This window comes from Felis catus, chromosome F2 (assembly GCF_018350175.1).
Source record: "Felis catus isolate Fca126 chromosome F2, F.catus_Fca126_mat1.0, whole genome shotgun sequence".
NCBI lineage: Eukaryota > Metazoa > Chordata > Mammalia > Carnivora > Felidae > Felis > Felis catus.
In genome coordinates, this window is record NC_058385.1 from 11966078 (window position 1) to 11988690 (window position 22613).

The following is a 22613-nucleotide window of genomic DNA, read 5'->3' on the forward strand; positions in this document are numbered from 1 at the left end:
TACCGTTGCAGAACAACTGCCAAGCACTATAAATCTGAGATTTACTGTGACGTCAAGTTTCCTTAAGAGCTTAATTTCTGAAGCTACCGTATTACTTTGCTCAAAGTGTTGTATTTTTAGGTAAAACCCACTTGAGGGAGTGCGGGTTAAGACAGAAGTGTGAGTTTGATGAATGAAAGAACTACTCTGTGTGTGGCTTCTTGGCAAGCTGCCATGTCTTTGGGGATCATAGAAATTATTGATGACACAGAACACTCATATGCCCTTAGCCCGTACAGCTGACTCAACACGGAACAGAAATGCCGTCCAGAGAAAAGGCCTCACGTTGTATCGTGGAGCCGCGCAGACTCTGCCTGCGTTTCTCTCTCAAAGGTTACCGGCAGACCCGCTCTCAGACGGTTTCTCCGTCGTGAGAATGCCCTGAAGGGCAGCGCTGCCTGGTTCCCCTTTACTCCTAAGTACCTGGTGTGATGAGGAATTCTTTTCAGAAACATTTCCACAGGATTATTTTTAGAAGGAAGGAACATCCCAGCCCCTGGGAGACACTCCTTCCAGTGTTGCGAAAATCTGCTTCATCTGTATTGTTTCTCTGAGTTGTTGGGTAAAATCATGTCCTTGGGAATTCCACGGGGTTCTTTCAATTTAGTTAAACCGTATTATCTGGTTGGATCCCGTTAACTTTTTTTTTTTTTTTTTAATCCCTTTCCTCTTTTATTTCAGGCAAACGGCATTAAAATTGGCCCTCAGCACGCTGCTACCAATGCCACACACGCGGGCAATCAGGGAGGACAGCAGGCCGGGGGCGGCTGCTGTTGAGTCCCTGTTTACTGTCTCGCTGCCCCAATGCGGCTACTCACTTCCTCTTTCACTCTGTCCTCCTGCTCAGCTGCGACATGAAACTGTTTGAAATGGCTTTATGTCACAGGAGACTTTAATCCTTCAAATTCTTGTATAACTTTGAATAAATGGTTAATGTTCACTTAAAAAGACAGATTTTGGAGATTGTATTCATATCTATTTGCATTTGATTTCTAGGTCAATTGATGTGATTATTTTTGTTAAATGTTGTCTTGTGCCCTTACCTATGAACTGAACTGTATTAAACACTACAGAGTCATCTTGAGCATTTTAAATCAGTTTGTGTGGTTAGGTTTCCCAACACCCGTGGTGACCTAATGTTTAATATTACAGAACTGTCCTCAAGAAGTTTGTCAGTTTTCAAGGCTATAAGGAAAACCAGGACTCCTTTAATTCTGTATTTATCATTTACTTTCTGTATATACAGTTTAACCTGCTTGGGTGTAATTTGCCAAGCTTGAATTCTTTAATGCATTTGCATAAATTCTATACTGTTTAGAGCTTAAAGCTACAGAAGCATTGTTAGGAATTGCTCGGACACTGAATTTTAAACTTTTTGACATTGTTAACAAGCATGTTCATCCTTTCTTGTCACTAGTCCAAGAAAATATGCTTAATGTACATTTACTAAAGGCTATGTGTGCGTTGACCTGTTTTAATGCCAAAAGTTTGCTGTATGTCCACAGTTTTCTTTAAGATCTCTTCAGAAAAGGATTTGTTTGCCTTAATGAATACTGTCGGGTAAAAACACAGTATAATGAGTGAACTGGGCAGAAGCACGAACTCCCTACACCTGAGCGACTCCAAGAAGAATGAATGTCCACATTTAGATGGCGCATTGTGAGGACTTTAATCTTTCCTTCAACACAATAATGTTTTCTTTTGCTTTTATTCCCATGATTTCTAAGTATATTTTTCATGCAGGACAGTTTTTCAACCTTGATGTACAGTGACTGTGTAAAATTTTTCTTTCAGTGGCAACCTATAATCTTTAAAATATGGTAAGCATCTTGTCTGTTTTGAAGGGGATACGACAATAAATCTACCAGATGGAAAATCCTGTTGAAAGTAGAAAAGCTTTAGTAATTTACTCAGTGTGGTGGTTTTTATCCTTTTTTTTTTTTTCTCTCTCTCCCTTGGTCTGTAATGAAATTGTTACAGCAGTGCAAAATAAAATCCTATGTATAAAAGTGTTCTTTTTTATTATGACCACATCATTTTTTAATGTCTTTTTGTAGTCCGTAGCTTTTACGCTTATTTAAAAAGCAGATCTTTTAAAGGGTCAGCATGTTTAACACCCTTTGTAAAAATTTTGCTTAAATGTGATCACCCTCTTCAATACTGAAATTCTTTTGGTTGCTGACGATGGAAGGAAGTATTTCCTACTTCTCGGTGAGCACAAAAGCGCATACAAACTATAAGAAGGGTTAATAAAGAAGTTCTGAGTATGGACCTACTTTGAATTCACTCACTTTGCAACTCTCCGCAGGTGTTCCCTGAAGATTCAGCAATACTCTGTCAAAGGTCTGACATCACTCTTGCGGGAAATCACCTAATGTTATCTTAGGTTTGTTTTCACTAGCTCCTGGAGGCCAGAGGGACAGGTGAGAGAAAATCAAGTTTCCCGAGTATTGTTATTATCAACTTGTCTTTTCCTTAACGTGCACAACTCAGATGTACTGCTCTTAACAATTCACGCTCCTCAGTGATGAGTAGAAGAAGTCGGGGCACCACGGGCTTGTTATGCTCTATGCCAGGAAAGGGATGCGTCTTTGGAAACTGCTGTTTTTAAGCCGTTGTTAACTTTTCCAAAAGCTTAACGTGTTTCTTTTCCACGCTGTGTCCCCTAAGCGTAAGAGGGGAAACTCCTGGTAAAAACAACAGCAGATGAGCACATGTATTTTCATACCCTAAGGAAACACGGAGCCCTCCTACGGCCCCTACCGCAGCAACCTTAGTCGGCTTTAGTCTTGGGCAGCAGGGGTGAGTAGTAGACTTCTATAATTCGTTACTACTTTTCTCTGCGAATCTCATCTGCCCTTCAGAAATACATGCGACGAATCCCTCCGCGTCAGTTGGCAAGAGCAGTGTCAGTGTCTGGTTTCTACTCTTCGCTCATTTTCTTATCCCTGTCATGAACATGTGATGTTGGCCCCTGTCATGGAATGTTTAATACCATCATTGAGTCTTTAATTGATCTTTGATCAACTTTTGCAGCATCTGCGGATACATTCAAGAGCTAGAAAATCAGTCACTAACAAAATAAATAACAACTTTGAATGTCTTAACAGGTAACATTCCAAAGTTACCTTTGGACTTCATCTTCATAAAGGCAGTGTTACTATCTGTCTTCCGAATCAAAGACAACTGAATCAGGAGCAGCTTTGTGAAAAAGTAGCATGTAATTTGATAATATAATTCAAACAGCATGGGAGCTGAACTCGATCTTCATACACAGGTTGTTTTTAATTTTAAAATAGCCTGTTAGCAGGAAAATAGTCCCTATTTATCTTCTAACAGTCAAGAGGGTGGGAAGGTAAATGATCCCAAAATGTGTCTAATCATTCAAACAATGAATTATGTCTGGCTTTGGAACATATTAAATATTCATTCTCTTACAGCTAGTTAAACCGTATCGAAGCTCAGTACTAAGGTTGACAGCATAGGGTTTGATTATAGTCGGTAATAAAATAATGAAATGTAATAAATAAATGACAATAATGCAAAGAAAGAAAACCCTGCTTTATAATAAATAACAATTGACTATACAGAGAGTCAAACGGATATACCTAACCTGTGTTTCTTGGGAATAAGAATTTACATGTGCTTTGGTGTTCAAATGAAAATAGAACCTAGTCCCATAGTAGAGCATCTCGTATTGGTATTTACTAGATAAGAGTACTTACTTGGTTGAAGTCACGATGGGAAACTTCAAAGGGCCCGTGCATATATACAGTATTCTCTCTCTCCGTCACTCTCTTCCCTTCCCCTGCAGTCTCTCTCTGTCTCTCTCTCTCTCTCAAAATAAACTTAAAATCCTAGAAAATGCAAGAAAAAAAAAGTTTAAAAATATTTTTAAATGTCCCTAAAATATAATTTAAAAATGCAAACGTAGAGAAATTCAAATTAAAACAGATACCATTTCTCACCTATGAGGTTGGAGACTGGCAGAAGTTAAGAAAAATTTGACAACACATTCCATTGGTGAAACTCAGATGTTGCTGGTGAAGTGCAAACTCGTCCTGCCTTTCTGGAGAGGAACTTGGCCATAAACTAATAAAACCAAAAACGCACGCACTTGCTGACCCAGCAGTGTCACTTCTAGGAAAATACCCTGATGATACCTTCCAACAGTGCAAAGGCACATATGCACAGAGTTGCTCACTGCAACGTTGGTTGTAACTGCAAAATACTTGGAGGTGACCTTAATGTCTAAACACAGTGATTGAATAAACCATGACACTTCCATGCAAAGGGAGTTCTACAGATGTAAAAAAGTATGAGAAGAGCTCTAGGAATTGATGTCATTTCCAGGACCTACGAGGCGAGAAACACAAAGTGCAAGAGTGTCTACAGGTTACCATACATGTAATAAAGAAGGCAATATAAGAAAATACGCATGGGGGGGCCCGGGTGGCTCAGTTGGTTAAGCGTCCAACTCTTGATTTTGGCTCAAGTCATGATCTCACAGTTCATGGGTTCAAGCCCTGTGTCAAGCTCTGCACTCCTAGTGTGGAGCCTGCCTGGGATTCTCTCTCCCTCTCTACCCCTGGCGCGGTCACATGTGCACTCTCTCTCAAAATAAATGAACAAGGGGCGCCTGGGTGGCGCAGTCGGTTAAGCGTCCGACTTCAGCCAGGTCACAATCTCACGGTCCGTGAGTTCGAGCCCCGCGTCAGGCTCTGGGCTGATGGCTCAGAGCCTGGAGCCTGTTCCCGATTCTGTGTCTCCCTCTCTCTCTGCCCCTCCCTCCGTTCATGCTCTGTCTCTCTCTGTCCCAAAAATAAATAAACGTTGAAAAAAAAATTTAAAAAAAAAATAAATGAACTTAAGTGGGGGGGGGAGGGAGAGTAAACTAGAAACTAATGAGACTGGTTACTAGTGGGTTTAGTGTGGAAAGTAAGGATTGGGAATGAGGTATTCAGGACAAGTGACCCCTCTTTCAGTAAACATTTTTGTTTAGCTCTTGACTCAGAGCCATAGTAATGTTTCTAATACTCCAAAAATAATTAAAATCAACCGTGTTCAGGGAACTCGAAATACAAAGTAATGAATGAACCTGCCTATATTACAGATGAGTGACAGTACCACACTGAAGGGGAATAGGAGAGAAAACTAGCATACAGCCAGCAACTTTGGAAAACAGGATTTGACTCTATATAAATAAAAGTTGGGAAAGACTAGACTGAACCCTGTGGTGTTGAAGTTGGAGATGTTAGGAACTCACGGTTTGTATATGTACAGGTGCATAGAGAAATAGAGATAGAATAGATACACACCTTTCCTAGTTTTGTCTATTGAGAGGAGGGTCTAAAAGTAAAGACACCCCCACCCCCCACCCCGCAGCAGTGAGCACACCAAGTATTGAGATACTGGTTTCTAAATACCATTATCCTATAAAGGGAACTGGTTCTCCTAGGGGAAATCGTTGATTCCAGGGCTGGAGGAGGGAAATTCTAAAACAAACCCGGAACATCTGTGATGCCAAAAAAGTAAGAGAGTGCTCGTGAAATCACGGGGATGGAAAGGGGAACATGAAAAAGGACTCCAGAGCCAATTTAATTCTTCCGATGGCCAAATCTGGAACGATTTGAAGAAACAACTCGTGCTAGTAATGGATTATAAGCCATGGAATAGACATCAATAATGAGGGGAAGAGGTAGCTTTTCTTTATGGTGGAATACCAACTAGAGCTAGAAGGCATGATGTGAACAGAAGATCCTCTAAAACAGAGTAACTGTTAAAGATAGGAATCCTTGATGCTAAATGTAGTGGGCAAAAGCATGACGAGAAACAGGATATGTACACAGGCTCAGTGTATCCCCACAAGATCTTCTCACAAAAGGAAAAATACTAACTTGATGGTTGGCCAACTTGACGCCACCTTCATCAAATGGTCAATAAGATGTGAGGACATCGTGTACCAACTGATGGGAGGCGCTGAGAAGGGCACAGTTCTGCGAGATTCTTGCCAAAAATGCATAACCTCAACCCAATCATTAGGAAACCTCAGACAAATCCAAATTGAGGAACGTTCTACAAAATAAGTGACCAGTAACTCTTCCAAAATATCAAGGTCATGAAAGATAAAAGAATGAGAAACCGTCACAGATTGAAGGAGACCAGGAAACATGACCACTGAATTCAGTGTCGGAGGCTGGGTGGACCCTGGAGGGTTCTGACGGAGGAGGGGTGCACAGAGGGGTTCTCTGCTACTAGTACGATTCTGTTTCATAACCTGAACGGGGGTTACGTGGAACTTTGCCTGACAATTTTGAAACTATGCTTCTGTGTTTTCTGTACTTCTTGCAAATAAGATTTTGTCTCATGAAACAAAAATGCTGCTTTATGAGCTGCCCTTAAGACTTAAATGTGTGATGTTTACCTGGTCCCCTTCAACTGGGTTGAATTGTGCCCACCCCCCAGAGCATATGCTGAAGTCTCCACACCTCAGAATTTGTCTTTATCTGGAAATAGGACTGTTTCCGGACTAATCAGTTAAGATGAAGTTGGTATGACCGGTGTCCTTAGAAGAAGACAGTAGCCATTTGAAGACAGAGACACACGAGGAGAAGACCGCGTGACGATGAGGGTGGAGATGGGAGTCACGCAGCCACAAACCTCAGCCTCAAATGCCTAAGACTGCCACCAAACCACCGGAAGCCAGGATGAGGCAAAGAAGGATTCTTGTCCGGGTTTCAGAGGGAGCACAGCCCTGCTGACATCTTGACTTGGAGCTGGTCTAGCCTCCAGAACTGTGAGAGAGTTGAGTTTCTTTTTTAAGCCACCCAGCTTGTGGCCCTTTGTTACAGGACACATCCAGACGCCATTCGGAATGTGAGATATTCGTACATGGAGATTTCATGAAAGATCATAGATACAACACATAGGTCTTTCTCAATATGACATCAAAGATAGAATTTTCATCATTACTTACCCCAGAATTCAGCTTAAAATTGAAGTGGGTGTCCAAGGTGTAGAGGTGTGATTTGAGGAGTGGGACAATGAGATCCAAGTGAGGACAGTGCCCAAGTTCTAGAAACGACAGTGGGTGGCAGCTGACCAAGAGGGCTGCGTTTGGGGGTTGGGCTCCCGAAATCGTTTAAGAGAACCTGAGCGTTGCTAGCGAGCATTGAGGGCAGAGTGAAGGCCCCTAGCCGGAGGGAGAGCCAGTCACCAGAGAGCAGGCCACTGCAGTCTTAACATTCAACAATTTTGCGCTAAAATGGCCGCTTTCCGGTCCCCAGGAGAATTCACGTGTACAGGAACTTGGGAGATGGCCACAAAGTCAGCCCCCTGCGATGTCTTGTCACATGTGCCCGGGCATGATTTGGGAGCGGCTGGCATACAAGTTAGCCAGACTCCAGTGCGTCTTTTTTATTTACTTATTTTTAATTTTTTTTAAGGTTTATTTTTCAGAGAGAGAGAGAGAGAGAGAGAGAGAGAAGGAGACACAGAATCCGAAGCAGACTCCAGGCTCTGAGCTGTCGGCACAGAGCCCGACATGGGGCTTGAACGCATGAATCGTGAACCGAAGTTGGACGCTCAACCAACTGAGCCATGCAGGTGCCCCAGACTCCATTTTGTACCTTTCCCTCAAGCAGGGGACAATTCTGATAAAGCACTGATATCCCAACATCCTCTTTGCAATTAGTACTATTAAAGTACTTATTGAGGACTGTCATCATAGACGGTTCTGTCGGGGGCTGTGGCCACAGAGTTCTCTCTTCCTAGGACTTGTCCTATTAAAAACTTACAGTCTAAAAGGACAGGGAGTTTCTTACATGCAACTGGCCACTGCACGACGGGGAAAGTATTTATGCAGACAGCATATTCGGGATGAAAAGCGAGGACTATTATACAATGGTGTATTAGTTTGCTAGGGTTGTCATAACAAAGTATGAAAAACGGTGGTTTAGGGGCCCCTGGCTGGTTCTGTCAGTGGAGCGTGTGACTCTTGATCTTGGGGTTATGAGTTCGAGCCCCACGTTGGATGAGATTACTTAAAAAAACAAAACAAAACTGTGTGGTTCAAACAACAAATGTATTGTCTCACCGTTCTGGTGGTTAGAAATCTGAAACCAAGGTATCAGCCAGGTTGGTCCCTTCTGAGGGCTGTGAGGGAGAGTCTGCTCTGGGCCTCCCTCCTTGGCTTGGAGACGGCCATCTGTCCCCGTGTCTCTTCACATCATCTTCCCTTTATGTGTGTCTTTGTATCCAGATTTCCCCTTCTTAGAAGGACACCAGGCATACTGGATTAGGGCCCACCCCTATGACCTCAATTTAACTGGATTTCCTCTGTAAAGATTCTATCTCCAGAAAAGGTCACAGTTTGCTGTCCTGGGGTTTAGGATTTCAACATACGAATTTGGGAGGTGAGGAGGGGACACAATTCAGAGCATAACAAATGCGGCTGTGGATTATGGATTTAGAGAGTAAGAAAGCACTCAGCTCCTTAAGCAGCCCAGTATGTGTTTATGACGAAGCTGAGATTTGGGGAATGCCCCACAGGACATGAACAAGCTAGGTGCAAAGAGATGTTAAAGAATGGTCCCTTAATGTTCCTTATGTTCCTCTGGGTCTACTAAATCTAGAGAAAAACTCAGCAAATGGAGTAATCCTCTTTCTAATTCTGAATATCTTACTAATCAAGACCCATTGCAGGGCGCCTGAGTGGCTCAGTGGGTTGGGCATCAGACTCTTGATTTTGGCTCAGGTCATGATCTCAGGTTCACGAGTTCGGGCCGTGTCGGGCTCCTCGAACTGACGATATGGTGTCTGCTTGGAATTCTCTCTCTCCCCCTCCCCCCCACCCACATGCTGTCTCTTAGTCTCTCAAAATAAATGAATAAACTTAAAAAAAAAAAAAAAAAGACGTATGGGAACCCAGGCCCTTCGCCACCTGAGGCTCCATGACTTGGTGGCACGTGTATGTCTCCATGGGGTTGGCTGGTCTGAGGGCCTGGGCTCAACCTGTCAGGCAACGTCACCCGTCTGCCTGACAAAATTAGGAAATTAGCATGTGCCGTGCTGCTGTGCTCCCTAGTCCTCCTTGCCTTCCCACTTCTTTCTCAGCCTGAATACTTTTGGCTCGCTTGCTTGCGTTTTTAAAAAAGTTGACGTCTTTATTTTGAAAAGAGCACGCACAAGTGGGGAAGGAGCAGAGGCAGGGAGGGAGAGAATCTCAAGCAGGCTCTGTGCTGTCCGCGCAGAGCCCGTTGTGGGGCTTGATTTCATGAGCCGCGAGGTCATGACCTGAGCTGAAATCGAGAGTCACACGCTTCACACCGACTGAGCCTCCCAGCTGCCCCTCCTTCTTTCCCTTCAGGGAGCCTGAACACCTCGTCCAGTGTTGGCTAAGCGTCCGACTCTCGTTTTCGGCTCACGTCGTGAGCTCGTGGTTTCGTGAGTTCAAGCCGTGCATCGGGTTCTGTGCTGGCAGTGCGGAGCCCGCTTGGGATTCTCTCTCTCCCCCCCTCTCCCTGCCCCTCCCCTGCTCATGCTGTCTCTCAAATAAATAAATAAACTTAAAAAAGATTTTTTTTTTAAAAACACCGACTGAGCCTCCTGGGTAGGTGCCCTTCTTTCTTTCTTTTAAACTGAAGTGACATTCACAATACATAAAATGAGCCATCTTAACGTGAACATTTCAGTAGTATTTAGTACATTCACAGTCTATACAACCACCCCGTCTCTCTAGTTTCAAAACCCCAAAGGAGACCCTCGACCTATTCCGCAGTTAACTTCCCATTAGCCCCTCCGCCCAGCCCCTGGTGACCATGAATCTGTGTTCTCTCTCTATGGATCTCCCTGTTCTGGACGTCGCATATAAATGTCCTCATACGACAGGTGGCCTTCTGTGGCTGGTTGTTTTATTTCAGCATGTTTTCCGGGTCCCTACACGTCGTAGTGGATATTGGCACTTCATTCCTTTTCCTGCCTTAGCACTCCACTGCACGGGACTACCATGCTTCGCTTGCCCCTTCCGTCACTGATGGACATTTGGCCTGTTTCCACCTTTCGACAATCAGGGCCGCTGCCGCCGCGAATAAGTGTGTACGCATATGTGTATCAGACTCGCTATCCAAGAGTACGTGTCCACAGCCTAGCACTGATTTTCCCACATTTACATAACAAAAACATCCTTTCGGTGTTTTATTTAAAAATTACCCAAAGACACCTGGGTGGCTCAGTCGGTTAAGCATCTGACTTCGGTTCAGGTCATGATCTCATGGTTCGTGAGTTCGAGCCCCAGATCAGGCTCTCTGCTGTCAGTGTGGAGCCTGCTTTGGATCCTCTGTCTCCCTCTCTCTCTCTCTCTCTCTCTCTCTCTCTCTCTGCACCTCCCCTGTGCTCTCACTGTCTCTCAAAAATAAATAAGCATTCAAAAAATGACTAAAATTGTATATGCACATAGTTTCCAAAAAGTCGAATAGTATGGCAGGCTCATAATAAAAGCAACCATCCCTTCGTCCTGCCTTTCCCCACCTCACAAGCTACTCCCCAGAGTTCTCAGTCCTGCCTTCACCCCTCGTTGGTGCCTGCGTCCACGGTCAACCTCCAGCTCCCGTGGGAGGAGGCGTGGAGGCTGGACCCCAGGCCGGGCAGTGTTGAGAGGCGATGTGGAGGCCGGCCCCACACCTGCAGCCCACCTTCTGTGGTGACCTCAGCTCACCGGTCATGGACATCGCACTCTGCCAAGTCCACGCAGTATTGGCACTTCTTACTGCCAATCCCTTTGCCTTGTTTCCCTTGTGTGTTTGTAAATTTTATTCCTTTAATGGTATTTATCGAGGTTTGGGGAAGGAGATAAAGGCATGTGTTCAATCCACCTCGTTTACCCAGAAATCCAGTAAGTTCCTTTAAAAAAAAATTGTCAGAGCACCTGGGTGACTCAGTTGTGTGTCCGACTCTTAATTTCGGCTCAGGTCATGATCCTGGGTTGTGGGATCGAGCCCTGTGTTGGGCTCCGTGCTGTCAGTGCATGGAGTCTACTTAAGATTCTCTCTCTCTTTCTCTCTCTCTCCCGCCCCCCCCCCCCGCTTTCTCCCTCCCTCTGCCCCTCTCCACTCACATTCATTTTCTACAAAAAAAAAAAAAAAAAAGGTCTTCCTTTATAACTTGTTAAAATGCAGGGTTTGCTGCAGAAAACATAAAGAAAACAAAGAAAAGGTGAAGAATTAAAAGTACTCTCCAAGTGTGGTTCCCCATGAAGCCAACTCTGAGACAAGATTTGGGTGCAAGTAATTTCGGGGGGCAATGCTCCCAGGAGCACAGAGAGGGCATGAAGAAATGAGATGGGGAGAGGAGGAGAGGAAGCTAACGAAGGTGTGCTGGGAGTCTTACTGCTCTGGGTACCCCGGTGCTCATTCCCACGGAGGCCCCCCGGAAACTGACAAGGACGCACCCCAGCAAAAGGTGACTTCTGTCACTGGTGGGAGTTGCTCTGGGGACATCAGCTCCCTGGCAATGCAGCCTTCCCTGGACACCACCAGACAGGCCATGAGGCAGAGTCGCGCGGAGACCTGTGGCCTGGGATCAAAGACTCCAGGTGATGATCTGGGGGTGGGGACCAGGGCACCAGAAGCATCCGCTCAAATGACCTAGCATCTTAGCACCCAGAGAAAACAACTTAGCATCTTGCTGTATTGCTGTCCAGCTTCTTTCTCTGATTGCACACACGTGTGCTCTTTTGTGAAAAGGAAGTCACACTGTGCCCATCGCTTATTTTCCAATAAATGGTCCGGCGTTGTTACTTAATCTCCTTAGTCGTGGTGATCGGGAGTGTAGCCCAGGGGCCTCGCTGTCCAGTTCACACATTGGCTCTGCCACTTGCCAGCAGGGATTGGAGCCCCTCATCCGGGTTCCGCATCTATAAAACGGAGGTAATAATCGCCCCGCCTCGTAGGGTGGCGCGGAGGGTGAAATACACCATGACGAGTGAAGTTCTTAGGCATTCACTTGGCACAAGGTGAATTAAATGTTACCTCACTGATTTCCTACCTAATTTTTGAATCCCGTGTAGTACTTCATTGTGTGGATGTGCTAAAATGTATCTACTCATCTCCTTCTGATGACTAGCTCTGTAAATAATTGCGGCACAATAACCCAAACTCAGTTAAGGGGCGCCTGGGTGGCTCAGTTGGTTAAGCGACCGAGTCTTGATTTCAGCTCAGGTCATGATCTCACAGTTGTAAGATCAAGCCCTGGGTCGGGCCGAGCTGGGCACGGAGCCTGCTTGGGATTCTCTCTCCCCTTCTGTCTCTGTCTCTGTCTCTCTCTCCCTCTGTCCCTCCCCAACTCATGCATATGTGTGTGTGTGTGTGTGTGTGTGTGTGTGCGAGCGTGCTCTCTCTCTCTCTCTCTCTCTCTCTCTCTCTCTCTCTCTCACACACACACACACACACACACACACACACAAGAAAGGCTCAGTTAACATTCTTACAGCTAAATCTTTGGACACATAAACAATGATCTCTTTAGAATATATTCTTAGGAGTAGAAGTACTTGTTCATAAAGGATAGGCATTTTTAAAGATTCTATGTATGTAATTTCCTCCAGAAATGCACCATTTTATATTCCACCTAGACCTTGATCGCGTTCGGTTTTCTGTCCTGGATTACCAGCAATGAAAATTTTTATTAAAAAAATTTTTTTTTGCAACTTGATGGGCCGTTCTCAAATCTTGTGTTTCAGTGTCACTTAGTAAGCCCTCTTCCCCCTCATTGCATTGAAATGCTTTAATTTCAGATGGCAAAATTTGTGCATTTTCGGGCCTGTTTCTGATACTTTTATTGTGTCACAGATTTCTACATTTCTGTTACCACCACCCCTCAGAACACCCAAAATTCTATTGGAATTTAAAATTTTTTTTTTCAACGTTTATGTATTTTTGGGACACAGAGAGACAGAGCATGAACGGGGGAGGAGCAGAGAGAGAGGGAGACACAGAATCGGAAACAGGCTCCAGGCTCGGAGCCATCAGCCCAGAGCCCGACGCGGGGCTCGAACTCACGGACCGCGAGATCGTGACCTGGCTGAAGTCGGACGCTTAACCAACTGCACCACCCAGGCGCCCCTGAAACTTGGGTTTAATGTATAGTTTAATTTGGGGAAAAGTTGATATTGTTGTGATATTTAATGTTCCCACGTGCAACAAGGACTTTTTTTTTTTAATATTTATTTATTTTTGAGACAGAGAGCAGGAGCAGGGGAGGGGCAGAGAGAGGATTGGAGGTAAGCTCCTCACTGACAGCAGAGAGCCTCATGTGGGGCTCGAACTCATGAACCATGAGATCACGACCTGAGCCGAAGTTGGACACTTAACCGACTGAGCCACCCAGGCGCCCCCTAACAAGGACTTTTAAGGTAATGATATTCATTCTAGAAATAGAATTTTGAGGAGCTCAATTCGTTTTCAAAACCTAAAATTAATCTCACTTCTGCATTTTCAAATTCAGTGCAGTTTAGGGAGGAAATTTCTGCCCATTTTGCTATTTGACCAATCTAAGGCACTGCGCAATTTCTACTAATTTTTTATCATTTCTCGTCTACTTTTACTTTTCAACCGCTTATTTTCTCTTCTACACATCGCTTAATTCTTTGCCCTAACAAATAGCCTTTCTCTTCTTTTAGCTATAAAATGCCATCCAAAAATAAACAGCAAATATTCCCTCTGTATGCATTTGATCCAATTCAATATGAGTGAACATTCAGCAACTACTATTTGCCAAGTAAATATAGTAACATCATATTAATATGCTACTTGATAACACCATGTGATATTCTTTCATATGGAGCGTCCAAATGATTGAAAAATAATGACTACTGGAGTCCTTGCTTGTGGCTTAATAATCACGTTTTCCACATAGTATTCTTCCCAGCAGGCTGGCTCTTGTTGGTCTCTTTGAACCTTGTCCTCAAGACAAATTGCACTTGATTGGCTCCATGGTCTACTCCTTCGTTAGAAAAGCTGTACAGACGTGTTCTTTCTGCAGGCCGCCTGCGTGGTGCCCTAGCCCTTCTTTCTCCGGCCTGTTCTGGTGCCTCCTTCCAAGCTTCTCAGCCCCCTGGGCCTGACTGCCTGCCCTGCCCTTCCTCAAGCTTCCTGCTGGGTCCCTGGGCTGCTTCTTGTAGCACAATGCGAAAGAGCAAAAAATTGGGAACACCTCCAGCCTATCGATATGGGAATTTTCAAGTAAAATTTTAATCTATTCTGCAACGGACTGGCAGTGCGATCTTGAGCAAGTACTTAACCTTTCTGTAACCTAGTTTCCTTGATAAAAATGGGGATAGCAGTAATACTCCATGAGATCATTGATGAAATGGCCTGATTTTTATGAAACACCAGAAGAGTGCTTCATGGACAGTTAGCAGTATATGCTTGTTCAGTTAATAAGAAGGAAAAAAAGAAAAAAAATTGTGGGATACTAAACAATGGCAATATAAATCAGATATATGTATATGTATATAATATATTATTTAGTAAAACTAATATATAAATCTATGCAAAACATATTGTTAACAAAAAAGTGTGATGCAGAATAATATACATATTACAATCATATGCATATATACACACATATGCACATTATAAACGTATGTATCCCACACACAGAGGAAATTATGTAGAGAAATACGAAATTATGTAGAGAAATACCTCCCAACTTTGGACTATGATAACTAGTTTCTGGAAGGAGAATTTTATCTTTAATTTTATCTTCTATACTGGTTGAATTTTTAAATAATAATATTACATTAATATAGTATTTGTATTAATGAAAATTATATTAATAGAAAAAATCGGCAAACGGTATGAACACACAATTCACAAAAGAAGAAATACAGATAGTTTCCAAGCATATGAAAAGATGGTCAAGATCAGTCAAATATAAGTTGAAACAAAGAGATACCACTTTTGTCCATCAAATGGGCAAAAAATAAAAATGCTTCATAACATCCAGGATTAAGGATCTACTTGTTCATAAAATGTTGAAGGAATTTAAAACGGGGAAATCGTATATATGAGTGTGTGTGTGTGTTTGTGTGTGTGTAAACTGACCAGATGATAACAATTTTATTCTTCTGACTCTCTCCTACAAAAATTATAGCATAAATATATAAAGGTGAATATGTAGAATATTTACCTAAATGTGATTTTTAAAGCAAAATTGCTTGCATTTCCACACTAGGAAAAGGGATAAATTAGGGAATACATTACAGGCCATTTAAAAAATAAGGTTTTGGGGTACCTGGCTGGCTCAGTCAGTACAACATGTAACTCTCAATCTAGGGGTTGCGAATTGGAGCTTCATGTTGGGCGTAGAGATTATGTAAAAAGAAAATCTTAAATAAAAAAAACCCACAAAGGGGGCACCTGGGTGGCTCTGTGGGTTAAGTGTCCAATTCTTGATTTTGGCTCAGGTCATGATCTCATAGGGTCGTGAGATCAACCCCTGAGTCCAGCTCTGAGCTGACAGCATGGAGCCTGCTTGGGATTCTGTTTCTCCCTCTCTCTCTGCCCCTCCCCCACATATGCACACTTGATCTTGTTCTCTCTCTCTCTCAAAAATAAAAACTTAAAAGACAAAAAAGAAGTACGGGACATCTGAGTGGCTCAGTCAGTTAAGCGACTCTTGATTTCAGTTGAGGTCATGATCTCATAGTTCATGAGTTCGAGCCCCACATGGGGCTCTGTGCTGAAAATGCAGAGCCTGCTTGAGATTCTCTCTCTCTCTTCCTCTCTCTCTGCCTGTCCCCAGCTTGTGTGCACGCGTGCTCTCTCTCTCTCTCTCTCTCTCTCTCTCTCTCAAAATAAATTTTTTAAAAAGTTAAAAAAAAAAGAAACTTAAAAAAAAAGTTTTTATGCACTAAGCTGAAAAATCCATAATATAAAGAAAAAAATTTAGGCTACAGAACAATATTTATGGTAAGATCCCATTTTTTGTGAAAATAATGACAAAAGCAGAAAATCCTACTTCAGTGTAAATACGCTTGCAAAGCCTGGAAAAAATGATGTCACCAAGTTTACACGTGAACTGAGTGATGACCAAGGCAGGGGGTGGGAGGCAGGAGAAATGATGTTTCCATTACACAAGTGTGCATGGCTTATCCCGGTTTCTGTGAGTTGCTGTTGCTCCTGAATTTTAAAAGTTGTAGGTGTTGTTTTTTTTTTTTTTAAATCACCATTTTAATTAACAAATATACGTGCAACTATATTTTTATAAACGACAGCATTAAAAAACAAATGTGGGGGAGGGGTATGGGACCGTCAAATTTGTTGTGAACTTAAAAGTGCTCTAAAAACTAAAGTCTGTGTTTTAAAGTCAAATGCCCAAGAAGCTGTGTTAAAAAGTTTTCGTAGCTTTGTGTTGTGAGGTGAATTACAGATTCCCAAACTGACGGACTCCTATCAAGAATAAGTTGCATGCGACATAGTATTGTAAGACAAAATGTTACGCTGCATTTTTTTCCCTGCATTCAAAATTTTACATAAAGGTAAGAGTTTCTTAAGAGAAAAGTATAAGCGTTAAACATACTCTTATCATACGATCCTATAGCAACTCTCATTAGTGGTTTCCCATGTGAGGTGAAAATTTGTTTACACAAAAACCTGCGCACAAAAATCTATAGCAGCCTTGTTCACGATTGCCAAAACTTAGAAGCAACCAAGATGCCCTTTAATGGATGAATCGAACCACAAATGTGGTCCATCCAGAGAATGGAAAATAGCCCTAGAGAGAAATGAGCTATTAAGCACAAAAAGACATGTAGAAGCCTTAAATGCGTACCACTGAGTTAAAGAAGACAATCCGGAAAGGCCACATATTGTATGGTCCCAACTATATGACATTCTGGAAAAGGCAAAAACTATGGAGACAATGAGATCAATGGTCAGGGTGCCCGGGTGCTTGGTCGGTTGGGCATCTGACTTCCACTCAGGTCATGATCTCACTGTGGCTTTGAGCCCTGCATTGGACTCTCTACTTTTTCAGATCCTCTGCCTCCCTTTCTCTCTTCCCCTACCCCACTCGTGCTCTCTTTCTCAAAAATAAAATACACATGCAAAAAAAAAAAAAAAAAAAAAAAAAAGATCAGCGGTCGCCAGAGGTTAAGTGGGAGGGAGGACTGAACCGGCAGAGCACAGGGGATTTTTAGGGCAGCGAAATTTTTCTGTGTGATACTACGGGGTGGATACGTGTCATGATACATTTGTCAAAACCCACAGAAGGTGCGCCACAAAGAGCGAGGCCTTATGTAAGCTGTTGACTTTAGTTAATAATCACGCATCAATATGGATTCATCGATTACAACAAATCATCAGCCAATGAAAAATGTTAGTAACAGGGGAAATTGGGACGCATGAGAGCACATACCAAAACTTTTATCTACACCTCAAACTACTTTGAAAAGTCTATTAATTAAAAAAAAAAAGTGTAAAGATTGCAGTTTATGCTTCCCACCGGATGTCCTGATAGGAGAGCCAGAGGCAGAGCCCCAGTCGTTTACCACGGCTCAGGCGCCCCCTCGGTTCGGAGGCGTGTTCAGATGCTGGAAGAATGAAGAACGAAGCCTGCAAATAAATGGCAAACAGATTTAGCTGGTTTCTTTGCATGAACAGAAACCCCATCAAAAAATTAAAATCACGCTCCTCTCTGTTCCTCAAGATCCCCTTCGCCTCCCCACACCTCTTACACTTTTGCTCACGTCTGGACCGAATTCGATTGTCAGACTCTGCCTCTGGAGTCCCGATGACACCCGGACGGGAAGTCCTTCTGCCGGGCCGGCTGGCCTGGCCTCTGACCAGTCCTGGGCATGGCTAGGTGGCTGGGACTAAAGGCACGTCCACCTTGGTCCCCCCTGGTGCCCAGAGGACTTCCGCTTCTGTTGGCTTCTCCCTGTTCACTTGCCTGGACTTCTGTGTCCCGATTTCAGACTCAGTGCCCGCAGTTCCCCTAAGTTCAAGAGGGCAGGGGACGGTTTGTTCAGTGTTTCGTTCTCTGATGTATGCCTCGCACCTGGAACGATGCTTCATTCATTAAACAACAACAAAAAAGTGTTGAAGATACTTGGAAAAAATTAATGGAGGAATAAAAAAAGGAAAAATATAGACTCATATTTTTCCCTTACCTGTTCCTCCGAGATTCTGTCCTTTTTACTTTTTTGGTGTTAAAATGGCTTTTCTCAAGTAACAGCAGTCGCCTTACTGTGGGAAAGACATTTACTTTGCCCTGTCATCCTTTGTACCTTTTGGGATTACCTATTCAGAAATAAAGACAAATTTAAAATAAAATAATTGAAGTCCCCCCCAAAATAATTGAAGTCCTCGCCGTTAGGATGGCAATTTTTAAAATGTCCGTAATTGGCAAAATAAAAAATTTTAATTGTAATCTTTTGTTGACCTCCTAAATGTATTGAATTTGGCGCTTTCAAATTAAGAGCAACTCCCCCCCACCTCCCCAGATCCCAAAGCATGGAGTATGACTTGGCACCGAAATATTTGGTGAATGAATGAACAGCTCTGATCTGAAATGCTTGAGGTCAGTGTTACAGACTTCACAACAGTAAAAATGGCTGTCATGACACCGTTAAAGGCTTTTGTCACCTGTCACTGTACTCTAACAACAACTTCCTGATTGCTTTCTCCACAGCTAGGTTAATTCTTTAAAAAACATTTTTTTTAATGTTTATTTATTTTTGAGACACAGAGAGACAGAGCATGAAGGGGGGAAGGGCAGAGAGAGGGAGACACCAGAATCCCAAGCAGGCTCCAGGCTCCTAGCTGTCAGCACAGAGCCTGACGCAAGGCTCGAACCCACGAACCAGGAGATCGTGACCTGAGCCAAAGCTGGACGCCCAACTGACTGGGCCACCCAGGCGCCCCACAAGTAGGTTAATTCTTACACACACACACACACACACACACACACACGCAGCCCACATGGGGGGGGGGGGCTGCTCTGGTCAGGCTGGGAGGGGTGGAGCCCTCCTGGGGTCTTGCCACCTTTGGCAGTGGATTACAGGTGAGGCTGCCCGTGTCAGAATGTCTGGGATTGGTTCCAAACCCAGGTTCCAGGGCCATGCACTCAAATCGGAGTTGGGGGTAGCCGGGTATCTGGTTGGAAGACACCCTGTGAGCCCCTCCTACTCCTCTGCCCTCTCCCCCTGACTTGGACCTCCTCCAAAGGCCACCTCTTCCTCATCTCAGGATCCCCAGGTCTGGCGGAATGTGGCCTTATTTGGAAATGACATCATTGCAGGTGAGGTCGTACTGGAGTTGGAGGAGAGGGAGCTTAATCCATTGAGGAGAGGGCCCCCGGGAGAGCGCATTGTGGCCCCCAAGGCGGAGACTGGGCCGGGCAGCTTCAAGCCAAGCAGGAGCCACAGAAGCTAGGAAGAGGCAAGGAAGGGTTGTCCCCAGAGGCTCAGAGGGAGTGTGGCCCTGCCCATCCCTGAGTTTCAGACTTCCGGCCTCCAGAACCAGGGGACATCCTCTCCTTTAAGCCGGCCAGTCTGTGGTACTTGCTTGCGGCAACCCTAGGAAGCAAGTACAGATTGATTCTAAATGCAATACTTCCCCACGGGATGACAATTGCACCCCCCACACTGTTGTTTTGTTCTGTTTCTACCACGAAGGTGATAACATAATTTGAACTAGGCATCTTGATCCAGCCCTCGAGGGAAGTACTTTTTTATCTGCACACCTCCCCCCAAATCTTTCTGTTTCCCGGAAATCTATCCCAAAATTAATACACAAGGGGGTAAAATATAGAATACGTAAGGGGTTCCCACTTCACCAGGTGTAGCACTCTGGGTTTATCTTCATTTGGGGGTGCTCTAAGTCAGGTGTCTCACATCGGGGTTGCCCTTGGTCCCCTGAACACCTTGAGCTCACGGCCCATCCAGGTCCCGTGGGAAAGACTGGTCTCCTTCAGATGAGAGAAGGGGACCCGGGACAAGCGCGAAACAGGTTTCCCAGACCCGGGTGTGAATCAGGAGAAAATACTGCCAGCTCTGGGACACGCTCTCAAACAGTGATGCAGGGGGCGATATCCCTTCTCAGGGTTATTTATTTTTATTTCCCTGGTCTTATCTTTTGGACTCGAATTCATCCTGAGATGAAGAAACGGTTAAAAGGCCTCGCACGAAATCGTAAGAGATTTTGTTGTCAGCTCCACAGCCGCCTGTTTGCTAGCGCCTCTGATTTCTCTCCGGGATTTTAAAGCTCTTTCCAAGTCCAGATGCCCTAAACATTGAAAGATGCCATAATTGGGGCGCCTGGGTGTCTCAGTCGGTTCAGCAACTGACTCTCAGTTTCGCCTTAGGTCATAATGACGCAGTCTCATGAGCTTGAGCTCCGCATCAGGCTTTGTGCTGAAGAGTGCAGAGCCTGCTTGGGATTCTCTCCCTCCGCCTCCCTCTGCCCCTCCCCTCCTCACACTGTCTCCGCCTCTTTCAAAATAAAGAAGTAAAAATAAATAAGTAAATAAATAAATAAATAAATAAAATTGAAAATTAAAAAAATTAAAAGATGCTATAATAATAATTATTATTATAATTATAAATTACCACTTTTAGAGGAAAACTACATCTTTTCACTTGTCAAATATCTATTAAAGCAGAGAAAGTTATTTTGGGACACCGTAGCCACCTTCTAGGAGTGACGGGGAGGGGATAAAGCGTATTTTACGTTAGCATTTGACAATGTGAGAAATACATTTCATCAGACTGAGAAGAGCCTCACCAATATATCAGAAGCAGGTACCTCGAATTAAGCTTCCGTTCCTTCTGAGGACACAGAGTTAAATTTCACCGGAACCTCCCCCTTCCATCAAAACCAGAAATGCACGACATTGACATGGCCACGCCCTCCGGGGGGGGGGGCTCCTCGTGCAGGTCACTCTTGCCCTATACAAGCCAATGATTGTATTTCTTCAGTGGGCTTTATTACTGTGAAGAAAACCTTTTTATTACTGCCACGTGATTTGACACTAAAAATTATTAAAAAGAACTTAACAAACCAAAGCCATGACAAAAAAAAAAAAAAGAAAGAAAGAAAGAAAGAAAGAAAGAAAGAAAGAAAGAAAGAAAACAACAAAACGTGTTGTGTATGGATCATTTTTATGCCTGGGACCAACTTTATTATTTTTGGAACTATTACAAGACTTCTGTTAAACATGTTGAATGTTAAGAGGAAACAGACTCTTGGCAAACGTGGAAAACCAATTATAGAAAGCGTCTCTGCTACAGCTAGAGAGAAACACGGGGAAAGGACAGAGGAGAACCTGGTCCTTCCCCTCCTCTCCCGAAAACACACAGACGATGCAGTTCCTTGAAAAGAATGTGACTGTGACATCATCGTCGTTGTTTTTGTGTTTACAGGCAAAAAACAGTAAAGTGACACTTCTCAGTTCAATCTACTTATGCAGTAGAGGACAACATAGGACTACTTTTCTTAAGGCAAAATACATAAAATACATAACCTAAAAAATGATTGTTATACAACATGAAAACCTTCAGCACTAACAAAGAAATCAACTTACCTTAAATTGTAAACAGCTGAATTAGAAATATTAATTTACTCCAGTTTTCAGGGCGTATCTGTTTATACAGTGTAGCAAAAGCATGCTATCATGGAAATGCTAATGAAAGGGTATAATTTCATCTACATAAATATTGACAAGATTGAAATGAATGAAGCTTCAATTTTGAATTGATGAAATTTTGAAAAGCTAGACAGCTGATCTGGAAAAAGGGTCAAGAGAGGAAAGGAAACGTTTTCGGTTTGTATTGACCATTCTTTCATCACGTTCTGCCGTGTGTTCGGCACTGGGCTAAGCACCTATGTGTGCGGATGCATAAGACATGCTCTCCGACCTCAAGGAACTTCCAGTTTTAGGGCAAAGCCCTTGTAAATGCAGTAACAGAGGCAGCCCACGTGGAAGGAACTGAGGAAGTCTTGAGAGAGTATTTCTGACAGAACAGCATACTCCGGGGGCAAAGTGTGTGTGGGGAGGGATGGGGGGGGGGGGAGAGTTGGTTGTGTGAGAGTAAAAACATGCAGAAGGGAAGAAGGGAAAGGCCACAGATGAATCTGGAGGTGTGGGTAGGAGCCAGACCATGATGGATGTCTGGGGCAGGCACCATCAAAGGAGGAAAGGCAAGGCACATTCACTGGGACTTTGGAGAAGACTCTTAAGAAGTGTGGGCAGAGTGAAAAGAATCAGCGAGGTAAGGCTTCCGGGGACAGCCGCCGTGGGAAGCCATCACCCCCCCCCCCCCCAGGCTGAGGGGTTAAAGAAAGATGGCACACGCCGGAACCGGTCGTGTGCTGGAACCCAGGAAGAGAGGGTGGCCACCTGTCGAGTGTGAAGAAGAACTAGGAAGACAAATGAGTAGGTGCTTCCTGTTAGATTTAAAATAGTGTCACGCTTTTGTAAGAGGGTTAAGTATTTAGCCTTGACAAATATCAGACGGCAAGAGCTTAGTGATGGGACATCGTAAAAACAGAGTAATAAAAAGACAACCACTGGCT

General features: G+C 43.8%; 1 protein-coding gene across 2 annotated transcripts in view; it reads left to right on the forward strand.

The window, feature by feature from the left end:
- Positions 1-1922, forward strand: part of RAB2A (RAB2A, member RAS oncogene family) — an 86314-nt gene extending 84392 nt beyond the window's left edge. For both annotated transcript variants that reach the window (XM_023248779.2, XM_019822712.3), the window contains exon 8: positions 721-1922. In XM_023248779.2, the coding sequence (XP_023104547.1) occupies positions 721-816 (96 nt within the window). In that variant the 3' untranslated portion in view covers positions 817-1922. The remainder of the gene's footprint in view (positions 1-720) is intronic.
- Positions 1923-22613: the final 20691 nt, after the last annotated feature.